The 15481-nt window shown below is 48.1% G+C and overlaps 1 protein-coding gene across 1 annotated transcript in view; it reads right to left on the bottom strand.

Moving 5' to 3' along the window:
• Nucleotides 1-15481, bottom strand: part of Msp300 (Muscle-specific protein 300 kDa) — an 84308-nt gene that overhangs the window by 47216 nt on the left and 21611 nt on the right. Inside the window, exons 14-31 of the mRNA XM_076779238.1 lie at nt 15170-15458; nt 12963-13482; nt 12412-12860; nt 12141-12336; nt 11876-11950; nt 11336-11488; nt 9018-11265; nt 7630-8941; nt 7204-7567; nt 6499-7107; nt 4466-6412; nt 3598-4377; nt 2846-3496; nt 2163-2764; nt 1441-2083; nt 1043-1381; nt 640-945; nt 396-547 (exon numbers count right to left, since the gene is read on the bottom strand). Coding sequence (XP_076635353.1) covers nt 396-547; nt 640-945; nt 1043-1381; nt 1441-2083; nt 2163-2764; nt 2846-3496; nt 3598-4377; nt 4466-6412; nt 6499-7107; nt 7204-7567; nt 7630-8941; nt 9018-11265; nt 11336-11488; nt 11876-11950; nt 12141-12336; nt 12412-12860; nt 12963-13482; nt 15170-15458 — 11635 coding nt within the window. The remainder of the gene's footprint in view (nt 1-395; nt 548-639; nt 946-1042; nt 1382-1440; nt 2084-2162; nt 2765-2845; nt 3497-3597; nt 4378-4465; nt 6413-6498; nt 7108-7203; nt 7568-7629; nt 8942-9017; nt 11266-11335; nt 11489-11875; nt 11951-12140; nt 12337-12411; nt 12861-12962; nt 13483-15169; nt 15459-15481) is intronic.

Below are 15481 nucleotides of genomic sequence, written 5' to 3'. Positions count from 1 at the left end.
CGATTCTATTTTTTTAAATAACGAACAATATCGACTATGTTCGAATAATTTAACAGCGAGGTGTAAGTCGTCGTCGCTGCAAGGAAAATTGTCGATTTATCGAATAATCGATCGAAATTGTGTTTCCACCGTGCCGCGCGCAAAGTAAAAGACAATTAGATACTTTTTAAAAGAAAAATAACGAAGGAAACGAACGCATTGTATTGAAATTATCGCGTGCAACGTGGTTGCGTAAAATTCTTCCGACTTTGAATCGAAACGCGTTCGCGAGCTAACACGCTCCGATATTCGTAAAGTTTTTTAAATTCTTCCGGAGTAAGAGCGACACCAGTGCAGTGTCTTTGGCGGTGATTCGGTGACGTCAAATAAAAGTAGAAAAATGCGTTGTGACTCACGATTCGACGGAATTCTGCAATTTGTTGAGCTTCTTCTCGAGTGCGTGCGCCGGGGCTTCGGTGAATGCCGCAAGATAAGCTAGAACGGGTCCTACCAGAGCTTTTACTTCCTCCGTCATTGGTTTCAATTTCTCAGCTTCCGCCACCAGTTCCTGTGCATAATAGAATACAAATTTAGGCAAATTCTCCAACACTTTATGAAATTTAACCGCTATATGATAAGAATAATTAGTATCGAACTTACCAGTAAAGCTTTGATGGTGTCGAGCAAGTGCTGTCTAGACCGAACCACCGTATCCACAAGCTTGCTCTTCTCTTCGATCGCATTTACACACGTTTCGATTAGGGACCATTGCGCCTCCAACTCCTCCCAATGCTTCGAAAGTGCTTCGAGAGCATCTCTGCGACCCTCCAAACCGGACACCAACTCTTTCCATTCGGCACCGATCTCGGAAATTTGAGCCTCTATCGTCTTCTTGTTGTTGGCATTCGCCAAACGGAGGACTTCGTGACCCCGTTCGTTTAGGAGATCTAGCTCAAACTGCTGGTTCTGCGAAAACATACATTAAAAATAAAATTACTTTTATCGCGAAACGCTACATCACCTGTGTAACGATATTTAAAAGTTTAACAAATTAAAACTTTACCTGTATGTCGTTGAGCGCGTGGGTGATTTTCTGAATGTTAAACTGCAAACCGGCCAAAGTCGTGACAGGCTCGTCCGTGAACTTTGACCTCGCGACGACAGCTCGAACCCGTTCCAGAGTTTGAGTGTAATCTCTCCATGTTTCGGCGCCTTGTTCGAGTCTGGCGCGTTGTGATTTTGCGGTGTTAAGTGTGTTCTTCAACAATTGAGTATGTTGTTGTTGTTCGGCGCCCAACTCTTCTTGCTCGGAGGTGCTCAACGACGGCCATATTTTATCTGCCGCCTGCTGAATCTGTTGAGACACGAGCTCTCGCATGGATGGCTCGCTGCTGAAGTATATCTGAAATAAAATTCGTGTTTATTGCACGCGTATCGTGCACAGGATCGTCGGGTACGTACCTTGTGCTCCTCCAGATCGCCGTGAATGTTTTCGAAATCGAGTCCATCCTTGTCGCTTTCCAGCCGAATCTCCGCTTCGCGAACCCAACCGCGTAGTTTGTCGGTGAGCACAGCGTACTCCATACGCATTTTCATGTTATTTTCCAGGTAATTTCCGCGCTCTTCCATTTCCCTCGGCAAAGAAGACAACAAGGACACTGCCTCGCTGAGCATTTCCTTCAACGAGCCGGGCATTCCTTCCTCGTACGGTATAGAATTCTTCAGGTTCTTGATTCCGTCGAGGTGTTCGTTGACAGCCTCGCAAAGTTCTTTGTGCTTTTGCAGCTCCGTCTCGACGTTGGCTGGATCCCTTTCCAGAAGAGGCCTCGACTTTACCTCCTTCTCCTTATCCTCGAGCCAATCGAGAATCTCGGCCAGTTCGTTGGCTAATCTCTTGTGTTCCGCCGCGGCCAGTTCGTGTTGTTCTCTCTGTGTCTCTACGGCTCTTCTCAGAGCTTGCAGTTGTTGCTTCAAGGATTGCAATTGCTCGGTTATGTTGTTTCTGTCTACGGTCGAACCCTCCGTTGCGATCTGCTGGCCTTTGTCCGTCGCGCTGGCCAGGGTAGCCTCGCACTCTTGGATCTTCAGGATCGCGTCGTCGTACCTGTCGAACGAAAGGAAGAAAAGCTTTTGTAACCGCGACAGGAACTTGTTAAAGAAAATAAATATTCTAAACGGCGTACCTCTTGATCTTCTCCTCCGTAGTCAGACCGGAGGTCTCGATGTCTCGAACGATTTCCGTGTACTTGGCGATAAAGGTGGTGATTTCGGCGATCAGAGCGATGAATTGCTGCCGCAGTAGAAGCAATTGGCGAAGCTTAGCTATTTGCGACTCGATGGCTTTCGTCAGGTCGTCTTGTTGGGTCAACACGCCGTGGAGATCGGCGACGTTGACCGATCCCAAGTCCGACAGTTTCGCCTTATTCTCTTTCAGGTCGTTCAGGATTCTCTCGTAAGCGTCCAGCATGGCTTCGACGTCTTCGACCCGCGCACCGATAGGTTTGTTCAGTTCCTGAAGCTCTTTCTGTACGTCCGTCATGTATTGTACGGCCTCGGCGACTCGTGCCAACGATTCCTCGGCCTCGTCGATGTTCTTCCGAAGAGCCTGAGCTCTCTCGTTTATGATTCCAGCCACTCTTCCGTGCGCTTCCTTCATGTTTTGCAGTTGTTCGTTCAGTTCGAGTTTGTCAGCATCGCTCACAGTAGGGAGGATCGACTTTCCTTGTTGGATGATCTTCTCGATGTCGTCCGCGTACTCCTTCGCCTCCTTCTTTAGACGATCGTACTAGAACAATTAATAAATAATGAATTGGTTGCATGCGCAAAAAAGATGGTTATTAAAAAAAGCTTACGCGGATTATCGTACCTTGGCAAGCTGTTCCCGCAGAATATCGATGCTGGACGATCGTAGATCCGAAGACGTAGCTACTTCGGCCTCGTTGATCCACCTTTGACACTTGTCTATCTCGTTCTCGAACGATTTCCGACCCTGAAGAAGATCCGCCAATGCCGCTTGCTTCTCCTTCGCTTCGCTTTTAAGTTCCTCGTAGTCGTTGTTCAGCTCGTTCAAGATAGCTTCGAGCCTGGCTCGATCCTCGTCGTTGCACTCCTTCAGCAAATTGTTTCCCTTGTTCAAAGCGTCGTTTAGGTCCTTCTCGCTGAAGGAATCGATGTCGGCTTCCAATTCGCCGTGCTGTTCGATGTCCTGTTCAACTTTGGCTGCTTTCAGAGGCAGGTAGCCGGTCAGTTTCTTCAAATTGTTGCTCTTGGACTTGATCCAAGCTCTGGCTCGCTCCAGTTCACTCTCGAACTTCCGACGAGCATCGGCTGCAGCCGTGGCGCTGGAAATTCCTTCTGTCAGGATGGTGCATAGCTCTGCCTGTTCTCCTCGCAAGGCCTTCGTCTCGTTTTCCAGCTGTTGCTGCTCGTTGGCCTCTAATTCGTTCTGCATGTTTCCAACCCGCTTCTCCAGGGTATCGATCACCATTTGCTTCCCTTCGGCTTCCTTCAGCATAGCCTGAAAATTATAAAAGTATTTACCAAACATAGACAGGGAGTTTTACAGACGGTTGGAATCAGAAGTTTTAATTTATCAAACCACTTGGTTAAAATACGTACCTTCAGAGCAAGGAGTCTCTCCTCCGCCAGCTTGCTGTCGTATCCCACAGGCTCGGATAACTGTGCCTGCTGTTTCTTCAGCTGAATCCAGTCCCGATTCTCCTCAATCTCCTGTCGGGTAGCATCGATGCCTTGGGCGGTCATGTCCAACACCTGCGCCTTCCTCTGCAGCTTCTTCGCGGTGTCGGCGTACCGTCTCTCGACCGATTTTATCTGCTCTTCTATCTGCTGAGAATCCAAATTGCTCACAGAGTCCATTACCTGGTCGCCCAAGTTCTTCACTTCGTTCAGTCTACCGGGTCCCTGGGACTCGAACTCTGACGTGATTTCCTGCACGTTCGCAATCTTCTGGCCGATCGTCTGCCCGTTGCCTTTCTCGATCACGTCGACTTTCTTGGACAGCGCATCCAACCAGGACTGAATGTTCTGCACCTGCGATCGGTATTTCTGTATCAGCTCCTGGGCCGCTTGTTTCCCGGCGATGGCGTCCGTCAGCTCTGCCTCGAGTTTGTCCAGGCCTTCCTCGATGTCGTGATCGTCCTCGTGAATCGAAAGCTCGGTCATGGCGTGAGTTCGTCGTTCTCCAACGTTTCCGAAGAGATCGTTCATCGCTTGCAGCTCGGCGTGTGCCGCCTCTGATCGCAGTTTTGCTGGTCGGGACTTCCACTCGGCGCACAGTGCTCGTTGTTGATTTATCCACGTGCGGAGAGCGTTCTTCTGTCGGGTTTGCTCCTCTAGCTCGTTCACAGCCTTTGTCACGTTCATCAGGTGTCCCTGCGCCTGTAAAAATAGAATTTAAATAATTGGAAAACACTTACCATTCGACCATTCGAGCGGTTTAGAGTAGCTCGAATGCTCTGGCGTGTACCTGATCGATCAGATCTTCGAGTTTGGTCCGAACTTCGACCTCCCTCGCTGGAATTTGCACGGGCGGAGCATCGAGGGGACTTCCAGGCCTGGAAACGCAAGCTACCGCAGCCTCGCAAGCTTCGACCGCCAAGGCCAATCGTGTCTTCTCGGCTTGCAATTTGTTGTGCAACACGCGCGCGTTCTCGAATCTTTCTTTCGCTTGATCGAGATTGTCCATAGGTGCTTCCATCTCCTGCGCGATTTCCGGTTCGTACGCGTCCAAGTTCTTCATGATGCTCTCCAGGGTGTTTTCGTACTCTTGGAACTTGATTAACGATTCCGCTAATCGTTTCTTAATCTGCAACACGATGTTCAACAGAGAGTTGTAGCTCTGCTGTACGTTCAGTAGTTGTGATTCGATGACGGTTTTAATTTCTGGATTCGCGGCCACGTAGCGACCGATTTGGCCGTTGCCCTTCATCTTCAGGTCTTCCAATACGTTCGTGTACGCCTCGATCTCCTCGAACAGGCTGTCGTGTTGCTTGATCTGGCTAATCGTTTGCTCCTTGCTCGTAATATAGTGAGAGTTGTGAGCCATTAATTGGAAGGATATCTGTAGCAACCACTTCTCGGTTTCCTGCAGGGCTGCGTAGTAAGCGTTGTATTCTTGCATCTCGTTCTCGATTAGCTTCTTCCGGTCGTCTACGCGCTCGTTCAAGTCCTCCCAACGTTTCAACAGTTTGTTCGTTCGGTCCAACGGTCTGTTGTTCTTTGCCAACTTGGACAGTTGTCTCGCTTCCTCCAGCAGATGATCCAGTTCGGTCTTCTTTCCGCGAACTTCCTCCTGGATGTGTTTGTACCGTTCCAACATCGTTTTCATGTCGCCGAATTCTCCCTTGGTATCCGGTAGTTCCTCCATGTTCTTCTCTGTTTCCTCCAGCCAGTGTTTGAGCTTCTCGTGAGCCTCGGCGTGATCGTCCCAGCGACTCAAGAGAGACTTTAGCTGAGCCTGAACCGTATTCAGATCGATGCTCAGCTGCTCCCAACTGGAGCGCAGTCCAGCCATGTCCGATCTCAACTGTTCCTGTTGTTCCGGCACCGCCGTGTCGATCGCTTTGGCGAAGGCTGTTTGCAACGTCGAGAGCAGGTGTTGACCCTCGGTGATTCGCGTCGCGACGATCTTAATGGTTTCCAATTTATCCTTTGCCCATTCAGCGTCTCCGACGCCCATGCAATCCTGTACCGAGCCGCGGGCAACGCGCAGCCAATCTTCCATCTCTTTCTTTGCCTTGAGGAACTCCGTATGGTCCGACAAATTTTTCTCCACCTTGGAAACCAAACCTTGCATGTCGGTCAACAAGGACGTGTACGCCGATTGCAGTTGCACGGTCTTGTCGCGTGCCCAGCTGCACGCGCTCATCTCCAACAAGGCTTCGCACTTGTCGTTCAGGTCCTCGAGAACAGGCTTCTGTTGGACAGCTTCTTCCACCAGACTCTTGCAGCGCACCAAGTCCTCGGGGGTGTTGTTCTCTTTCGATTGCTCGTCGTTCACCTTCTTCTGGAAGTGATCTATCCACCTCTTCATGCTGTCCAATGCGGCAGCGAACTGAGACCAACTGGAAATGCAGTTGGACAATGTTTTCCGAGACTCGAAGCATTGGGTTTGCAGGGACTTCCAGTTGGTTTGCAGCTGCTTCATGTCCTGCCTGATGGCCTCTTGACCTTCCGGTCCGGTGCTGGAAATCACGGCGTCGCTGAGCTCTATCACTCTGGAGATCAAAGTTTCTCCTCTAGGAAGCGAGGCGATGATCTGGTGGACTTTGTTCTCCCTTTCGATGATCCGTTCCTTCTCACCGTGGGTGTCACAGTGTTGATGGAGTTCCAGTTTCGCGTGACGGACCCAGTCGGCCGCTTCGTTGTGCGCTTGCTGGAATTTCTCGTGGTCGTTCACCTGCTTTTCCAAATTCTGCAAGTTGATAAATAAATCGATGCTTAAAACTAACGAACAGTAGGTAATTAAACGTTAATTATCTCAGTCTGTAAAGTACGTACGCGTATTTTTTCGGAGATGAGTTTATTCAGTTGGTCGTACTTTGCGAAGGTAGATTGGTAAGGACCGGCGGGAATGCTCGAGTCCTCGGCGAGACGAGCTTTCAGACGATCTACGGTATCGCCGTGACCTTGGATATCTCTTTGAACCGTTTTATACTTCTCGAGGACCGCGCGTTTTTCGCTGAGATCGTTCTTGAACATCTCGCCCGGCTGTATTTTCCCCTCGATCTCTTCGATCCAATCCGTGGTGAGTCGATGAATCTTGTTGAGTTCTTCCAACGCGGTGGCTCTCGCCGACAGCTTCTGTCTGATCTCCTCGACGTTGATCAGCAGCTTCTCGAACTCTGTCTTGAGATTCTCGGTGTCCTCTTGAATCTTCGCTGCTCCGTTCTGCTCGGTGTTCATGATCACTTTTTCCTTCAACTCGAGAGCGTACCGTAGCTTGTTCTGACCCTGTTCCAGGGTCTGCCTGATGGTCTTGCAGGTGTGCAATTTGTTGTTGACCTCGACCAGGGTGTTTGGAATCTCTTTGCACTCGCCGAGTTTGTCGCGCGTTCGTTCGATCCAATCCTGACACTCTTGGTACAACGTGTTGTGCTGTTGATGTTCCTGAAACCGAAATAGTACACGTATCCTTATACGAAACTGACGCAAAGACGTCAAGATAATAGTAGAAATCGTATCGCGTTAAATGTTTCACCGTACTTGGTAATGCAGTTCCAAGCGTCTCATTATTTCCTTGGCGAGCGACAATAGCGCATTGTATTTGGTAGTGAGCTGCGTGATCGCGTTTGAGATTCTTGTGTCGGCACAGGTCTCGAGCAACATCTGAGCTTTCATGTTCAAACGATCGAGTTCCTTTTGCCAGTCGAACAAGGTTTGCAAGTGGATCTGGAACTGTTCGAGAACGTTCTTTTTCTCCTCCAGGCTGTCTTGCAATTTATTGAACGATTGCACCAACTGCTCGGTTTGCGTGAGCCACTCGGTAGCTTCGGAGAACTGGTCCTCGTACTCGGTCCACTTCACTATTCCTAATTCTAGCAAACTCTTGGTGTTGTTTAGCGAGTCTCTGGATCAAACAGATCGTTTGTTATCGAAATGCAAATGGAAACGTAATAGTTGTATACTTACACATAGCTGTCGTACTCTTCCTGCAACAACGCCACTTCTTCCTCGATTATTTCCTTGTCTTCCTCGTCTGCGATTTGGCAGGCAGCGTTGCCCTGTTCCAAAGCGTGCTCGAGTTTCTTTTGCCCCTCGGGCAGCTCGCTCTGCAGCACTTTCAGCTGCGTGATTTTATTTGCCAGCGACTCCTTGTCACCGGTAGGCTCCGAGCACTTTCCGAGTCTCTCTTTAGCCGCGCGTATCCATTGGATAAATTCGTTCCCACTGTCTATGAAGGCCTGATGTTGCTCGACGGTCTCCTTCTGCTTGGCGTACAGTTCCTGCGCTTGTTTGCTCAGGGTTTCGTACTTGATCGAGATCTCGGTGGCCGGCGTTGCCTGTCGAAGATCCTCCGCTTTGGTCGTGACGGATTGTATCATCGGTTCGAACGCCACTATATCTTGAACGATACTATTCGTTTGTCTCAAGTTGGCCTTCCTTTCGCCGATTGCCAAAGAGCTCAGACCAGCCAAGCCTTTCCTAGCCTTGGACACTTTCTGCTCGCAAACTTGCTGCAACTTGGCCTCGCGGTCGTTGATCCATTGTTGCAGCTGCAGGTACGAGGAACTGTAGTCCGCCCACTGAAGGAGACTCGTCTCGAGGTGAACCTTGGTCGTCGAGATTTTCTTCACCAGTCTCTCCCAGTCGTTTTGGATCTCCTTCAGTTGTCCGTTGATCTCCTCGCGACTGTCCGATCTGGTGTTCCGCATCACCTTCTCGCCGCAGTTTACGGTCAGGTGCACCAGGTTTTGGCCCTCCTCTCGCTTCCTCAGGAGCTCCTGGATCTTGTCCAACCGGTTCTGCAATTCTTCTCGGCTGCTGGTAGACGCTGCCTCGGTTCCTTTGCGAATTATCTGTTTCGCGTTCTCGATCCACGCGCGTGTCTTGGCCAGGTTCGCCTCGTACTCTTTGTGCTGGGCCAGGTTCGTCTCCACCTTGTTTAGCACGTCCTTCGCCAGGTTCACCTGAACTTGATACCGTGAATTCAGATGACGCAGTTGGTTGTTTATGTACGTGCCCAAGTGGGACGAAAGAAGGTCCGACGCTGTTCTGTTGAACTTGTCGATCTGCTCCTGTCCCTTCACAAGGTTCTCCAGGATCTCCTTGACCTCCTGCACCTGTTTCTCCTTCTCGGCGACGTTCGGCAACAGAGAGTTCTTCTGCGCCTTTATGAGGATGTCGTATTGCTGCAGCCAATCGCTCAGTCTCTCGTATTCGTCCTTGTAGTCACGCCATTGGCTCACCGTCTGTTCCAACTGGTCCTTTTGTTGTTTAATTTCTGAAATATAGTTAATTATTTAATAGGAATCGAACTAAACACGATGAAACAAAATCTTGGAGAGCGTATTTCTTACCTTTGAACAATTCTTCGAAGCTCTGAGAAAGCGCGCGCACCTCGTTCTTAATGATTTCCTGCCCTTGCGGACTCGTGCTCGCGCAAACAACTTTTCCAGTATGTTGCAAATGCTCGACCAGCAGCTCGCCCTGAGCTTTCTTGTTCAACAAGCTCTCCAACGGTGCCACGGCGTTCTCGATGGCCAATTTATCGCTGAGGGGCCTCTGCTTCATCGACGGGATCTTCTCACGAGCCCGGCTCAACCAGTTGATGATATCGTCGTGCGCCTCCTTGTAAAGTCGATGATCCTTGTATTGCTCCTCCCGTTCAGCCAGCAACGACTTGATTTTCTCGAACAGCGCGTCGAATCTATTCAAGATACTTTGCGCCTGGGATGCGGCCAAGCCTTGCGGTCTGCTGGCGATCATTTCCGCGACTTTCATTTTCAGGCTGTCCACTTCGATGTTCTCGCATCGAACCTTCTCCTCCAAGGTCTTTATGCACTCCAGCTGGCACCTCTTCTCGGACATGGTCGTCTGGAAGGGTAAGAAATCGTTGAGGGCCGTCTGCATGTAGTCCACCATCTTGTTCATGGACTGTATCTGCTCGAGGAGTCCGGCCCACTTATTGATGGAGTCGTCCAGGTTGGTCTTGGTCTCCAACATCTTGGAAGCCAAGGCGCTCCACTGTTCCTGAAGCTTTCCAACCGCGTCGTTGATAGCTTTGTGCCCGGTCGGTGCGGTATTGGCGAGGACGGCCTGAGCCAATTCCACGATTCCTTGAACCTTGGCAAATCCGTCTTCCTTGTAGAGCAGCAGGTCCTGCACTATCTCCATTTTGTTCTCCAGGTCCTTTTGCGAAGACGCACCGAGGTCCGAGCAGTAGGCCAGCTTCTTCCTGATGTCGTCCAGCCACCTGGTGCACTCCGCCACTTGATTGTCGAACTCCTGATGAGTGGCGACGTATTGGTGCCAACGGCTGTTTAGGTCTTTCACTTTGTTCGAGATTTGCTGGTACTTGATGCTCAGCTCCGACATGTGGGTCGTGCGTGACGTGAGGTTTTTGTGCAGCTGTTGGGCCTTCTCCGTCACGGCGTCGATCTCCAGTTCTTTCGCGCGAACCTGCCCTTGAAGAGTGCGCAACAGCTCCAGCTGATCTTTCTTCTCCTGCAGCGTGGCCTTCAAGTCCACGGCATGCAGCTTCGTGTCGGTTTCCCTCATCCAGGCGAGACATCGTTCCTTGGACGTCTCGAACTCGTTCCACTGTTGAAGCTTGTTCTCCAGCGTCTCGATGGTGGACTTGACGGCGGTAACCAAACTCTCCCACTCCTGCTGGGACGAATCGATCTGCGAGCGAATGTTGATCTGGCCAGACTCCAAAGTTCCGGGTATCACTTTCTCGCCCAGCGTTCGGATCTGCTGAACCCTCGGTTTCTCTTCCGGCAAACTCTGCAGGAGGTTTCTGAGACGATCGAGGTTCGTGTGCAGAGACACTCGTTCGAGTTCCGTGTCGCCCCACAATATCACCGCGTTGTGCGTTGCATCCAGCCACTCGTGAGTGTCCAGAACGGCTTTGCTGTATTGTTGATGGTCGCTGACGATACCCTCGTATCTCTCGACGAACGCTGCGGCCCGCTTCAGTACCGCTGCGTGTCTTTCGTTCAATTTCTTTAGCGTCTGGGTCACTTTGTCGGTAGAATCTGGTAGATTGTCAGCCTTGTCGCGGAGATCGAGCAAGTCCTGTTGATGGGACTGCACGTCGTGCAGGAACGTGCGGTAAATTTGCAGCTGGGCCCGTTTCTCGTCCAGTGTCGTCTTCAGTTCTATTTCCGGTTTCAGCTGAGTCTCGATGCTTCTCAGCCACTCTTCGAACGCCTCGTTCGACTCGTCGAAGCCGGACCATCGCGATATCTTCGACTGAAGCTCGCGTTCCGTCGACGAGATGCTGTCGTACAGTTCCTCGAAGGCTTGCTGAAGGTCCAACAGTTGCTGACGGACAATTTCACGGCCCTCCGTGCCAGTCGTTGGGTACAATCGCTCTCCAGCCTCGACCGTGTTGTTTATTAAGAGGGTCGCCGAAGATTGGCGTCCCAGAAGATCCTTCAGGGTCGCCACGTTCGAGACTAGTTCCTGACGAGCGCTGCTCAAGTCGTCCTTGATGGATTGGTAAGATGTTCGCGTGTTTGCTAGCCATTCCGAGCACTGCTTGTAACGTTCTAGATAGGCGGCGTGGTCCGCCACCGCTTGCTCGCATTTTTTAACAAGTTCCTACAATTCCGTTGTTAATAGCCAAGTGAAACTCGAAGCAGGATCGTTCAGTAAGGAAGAGTTACGTTACCTTAGCGGTAGACTGTATAGATTGAAAACGAGAAGTAATCTGTTGAACGCTGGCGGAGAATCTGGTCTCGCCGCTGATTTGCATAAGTTCGGAGGACTCGTCGCTCATTCTGTCAAATTCTGCTTCGTTTTGTCGGAGATTCACTATCAACATCTGTAGGGTGAAACGCATCTAAGATGTACGTTACGTACGCGCGTTAAAGTATCGACGCCTTATAGTGTAGATGCGTAATACAAAAAAAAAGGTACAAAAAAGAAAACGCAAAAAAGTGCTGTAAAACGTGACGAGCATATCTTTCGAGTATTTTTTCAAACTAATCTTTCTTGCTTGATACGTAATTATTTAAAATCATACTGAATCGTTAACGAAAAAAACACATAAAGAAGTATAGAAATAGAACGTAGAGTAAGACGAGAGAAGAAGAAGAAGAAGAAGAAGAAGATGAAGAGAAAGAAGAAGAAGAGAAGGGGACAGTATTGAGAAATTTGTACAAAAGTGTCCACACGCCTCATGACAAGAATTTTCAGGTTTTCTCCTTACTTGATCGAGGTGGTCTCCGAGGGCCACCAGTTCCGTGACTTCCGTGTCCCACGACAAGGCGGTCTTTTGTAGTGCCTAAGAAAGTTTACCAAATACAATTCCTGACTTTATTTATTGCTTCGATCTCTCTCCCTCGTATCTTTTCCTCTTCTTGGCAAAGAAAGACGTGTTCGTACATCGTGGTGTAAAATAAGATCGCGTGCATAGTGTGTCTTCCTTACCATCGTAACCATTAATTTTCGAAGAAACAATTTTAAAACGATACCTGGTACTTTTCAAGCTGATCCTGCTTCTCATCCAGCGTGTTCTTCAAAGAGTAATTCTTCAAAGAAGATTCAGCGTCGGTCAGCCAGGCCAACAGGCGTTCCAACGAATTTTCATACTCGCTCCATTGCTGAATCTTCTCCTCGATGCATCGGACGATATCGTTCACAGCAGTGGCGAACTTCTTGTGTTCGAATCTGTCGGAAAAATAATGTTCGAAACTTTCTTCTTTGTCGAAGAACCGTTCCTCTTAAACAAGCTCTGATCTTTACCTCAACGTAGCTAGGTCTCGTTCCATGGTCTCTAGCGATCTCGGTGTCAAATTATGAGCACTCTGCGCGACGTGCTCGCTCAGAATGTTTAGCTTCAATTCCCCTTCCCTCTGACCGTCTTGGAGTTCCATGATTTTAGTCAACTGAGCCTGAAGAGCGGTCTTGTTGCCCGTGTAGTCGCTATAGTTGGCCAACTGTTCCCATTGCTGCTTCTGATAATCCTGATAGGATTTTTGAAGATCGTAAAATTGTTGGAACGTGTCCAGAAGGGTCTCCAAGTTCGATATGTTCTTCTGCGACATGTCGACCAGGTCCTCGTATCTTTCGGAGACCGAGGCAGCCTTCTGCTGGGCGTCGGATGGTGCTTGAACGGTGTACGTAAGCGCGTTAGCCTTTTCAGAGACGCCTTCGATGATGCGCTTGTAGGCCAAGATTTCCTGATGCATTGCCTGGAAAAGTTTCGTCAACGAACGATATACTATATTGTATCTCCGGTGAGATTCGATTACTTTATTTTTAAAAAGAGTAACGTAAAAAATAGACGCGATTACCTTGCTCTTGAGCAATTTAGATTTTATTTCCTGGAGGGAGGACCAAGTGACGGATGAATCCTGTTTCACGGACCTTTCCATGGCGTCCAGCCAGACCAGGATCTGCTGCAAAGTCACCTGATAATTCGACCACTGCAAAGATTGAGTATCTTGTTTCTTTTGTTGTTCGGCTATTCCCTCGGCGAGCTTGTCCCATCGTTCCCTAGCTTGTCTCAATTCGTGGCGAATAAGTTCTCGCCCTTGGGCCGAAGTGTCGGCAAGAATCCTCTCTCCGAAAGAGACCAGACCACCCAGGCGGTGTTCTCCTTGCTCCTTCTCGGCTAGAAGTATTTGCAGACGCGATACCTTTTCTTCCAAATTTCTACCGGTTTCGTCTTTCTTCAGACTCGACAGACTCTGTTCCAGCTGAGTGAGCCAGCCGTCGAAACCTTTCAATTTTTCTTCGTAGGCTCGGTGGTCGTCCACGATACTCTGACATCGAGTAACTACCTCTTTGCTGAGCACGTGCAGCTGTTGATACCTTTAATATTCGAGTCCAATGATTTTCCATCAAGCCACGATTATTAATATTATTAGTAACGATACTATTCGTAACCGAAGAGTTTTGAAATCGCGCAGAAGTGCGCGCTCTAAGAGAACTACTTCTCTTTTCTGCCGCTAGTTGGCAGCACTAATCAGTACATGCTGATACGACAAACGTGCTTGTACGTACTACATGCATCATCGTTCTTTTTGAAAATACATACTTGTGTAATATTTTATGCATAACGCGTACATACATATAACGTGTACGGTCTTGCGATTCTAAAATTAACTAATCGTATCGTTCAGGCATCAAGTTTTAAACTTCAAGTATTCGAAAAGACGAATAAATGGAGGAACTACGCTAGTCAAGTGTAATCATAATCTATCTCTTCGAAATTAAAATATTGGCCAGGTACTTTTTGTTTCTTACTTTTAAAGGATGCATGTGTCAAGAATGTTATTGAAAATAGGGCTTCTAACACGTTAAACTTTTCTTATACAAGTATTAACAGCAATGGAACCCTAACGTTGACTCTACACAGTAACTGGGTAACGCTGGACCCCACCGTCGACCAACCCCTCCCCGCGCCTACAGCGGCGCGCGCAGCTTGCCGGAGCAGGTCTGGACTTGCTCCGTGGAAAGTGGCGCGAGTGAACGTGTTGCTGTCTTCTCTATCTTATAGGTACGTATTTCACTTTTAATATCTTAAAAATTGCTGAAACTACTTCCGTAAAGTCTCTATTGGTGCCTCAGTCCGATATTAATACACTTTTCGTTGTAAATTCAATCGACATTGCGAGAAAAATCAATTCGGCTTCGTGCTATTTTTTCGTTCATCGCTGCGTACCAATTAGTACTACTTGTGAATTAAATCATAACCGTTTACAAGTTATTTTCAGCTAGATTTCTACCTAATTATGGTAAGGATGCGTTTGTTTCAACGAATACGTTTAAAACATGTTGTTCTTTTTGACACAGGTTATGAATACAAGTTCGAACGCGAGAAGAGAGGAATTTCATCGATGTCATGGAGATTGCTGACCAATTCGAAAGAGATTTCATCAAACGTGAGTAAAATCTTTTAATTTGCATTTTGGTTTATTCCGTAGCCACGTACACGATCTATGAAACTTTTTTCTCGTCTTAAAGTATGCAATAACGTAAAATAACGTCGTTAACGTACTTGCATTAATACTGTAAGCATCGCGAGATTAGAATAGGCGAGGAAAGCATTTTTCGATCGTTCTGAAAAACGTGCGTTCTTACATATGCATGACGCATCATCTAGCGGATGCAACTGAAACTATTTTTCTTTTTAAACTTGAGCGTTTTATCGTTAGTGGTACTAACTGCACTTTTAAAAGTATTTTTGTTCGACGATCGGTAAGTGGCTACAATCATGGTCAGTTTCTGTTTTCTTTGTAAATAAATTAACGGATTACAAAGATGAAACAATCATTTATCAGGTATGTATCGTTATGTTTCGAGAATAAATATCGACGCATCTACCCTAAATAAATAGCTCTATGAACTATTTATAAAATGCGTATTATAATATAATATTTTTAAAATGAATTACGATGCATGTAAACAATATTTTGCATATTTCGTGAACTCGGTAAATAGACTTTTGTTTCTTTTTTCGCGATCCAAGCATAGTAAATACGTTTGAACCAGTTACCTGTTACTAATTTGAGAGATCATCGGTTTGATCCGTTCAACGCCGCTTGCGTGGAGTAAACTATGAGATTTATCGACGAACTCGTCAATCGTGGATTCTTCCTTCAGTATGGAATCGCGTTTTTCCTTCAGAGCTCGCAAACGGGCTTCCTTATCTTGCAAAGTAGGTTGCAATTGTTGATCTCTGAACGCGGCCTCCATAGCGCAAAACCATTTGGTGTGCGCTTCCAATTTATCCTCAAAGTCTTGCCATTTTTGCAATGCCGCTTTTTGCTTTTGTTCCACCGATTCTGCAAGGGGAACGATCGATTAG

Source organism: Colletes latitarsis, chromosome 12, assembly GCF_051014445.1.
Source record: "Colletes latitarsis isolate SP2378_abdomen chromosome 12, iyColLati1, whole genome shotgun sequence".
Lineage (NCBI taxonomy): Eukaryota > Metazoa > Arthropoda > Insecta > Hymenoptera > Colletidae > Colletes > Colletes latitarsis.
Note: the sequence above shows the minus strand (reverse complement) of the source record. Positions and strands in the feature narration are given on the sequence as shown.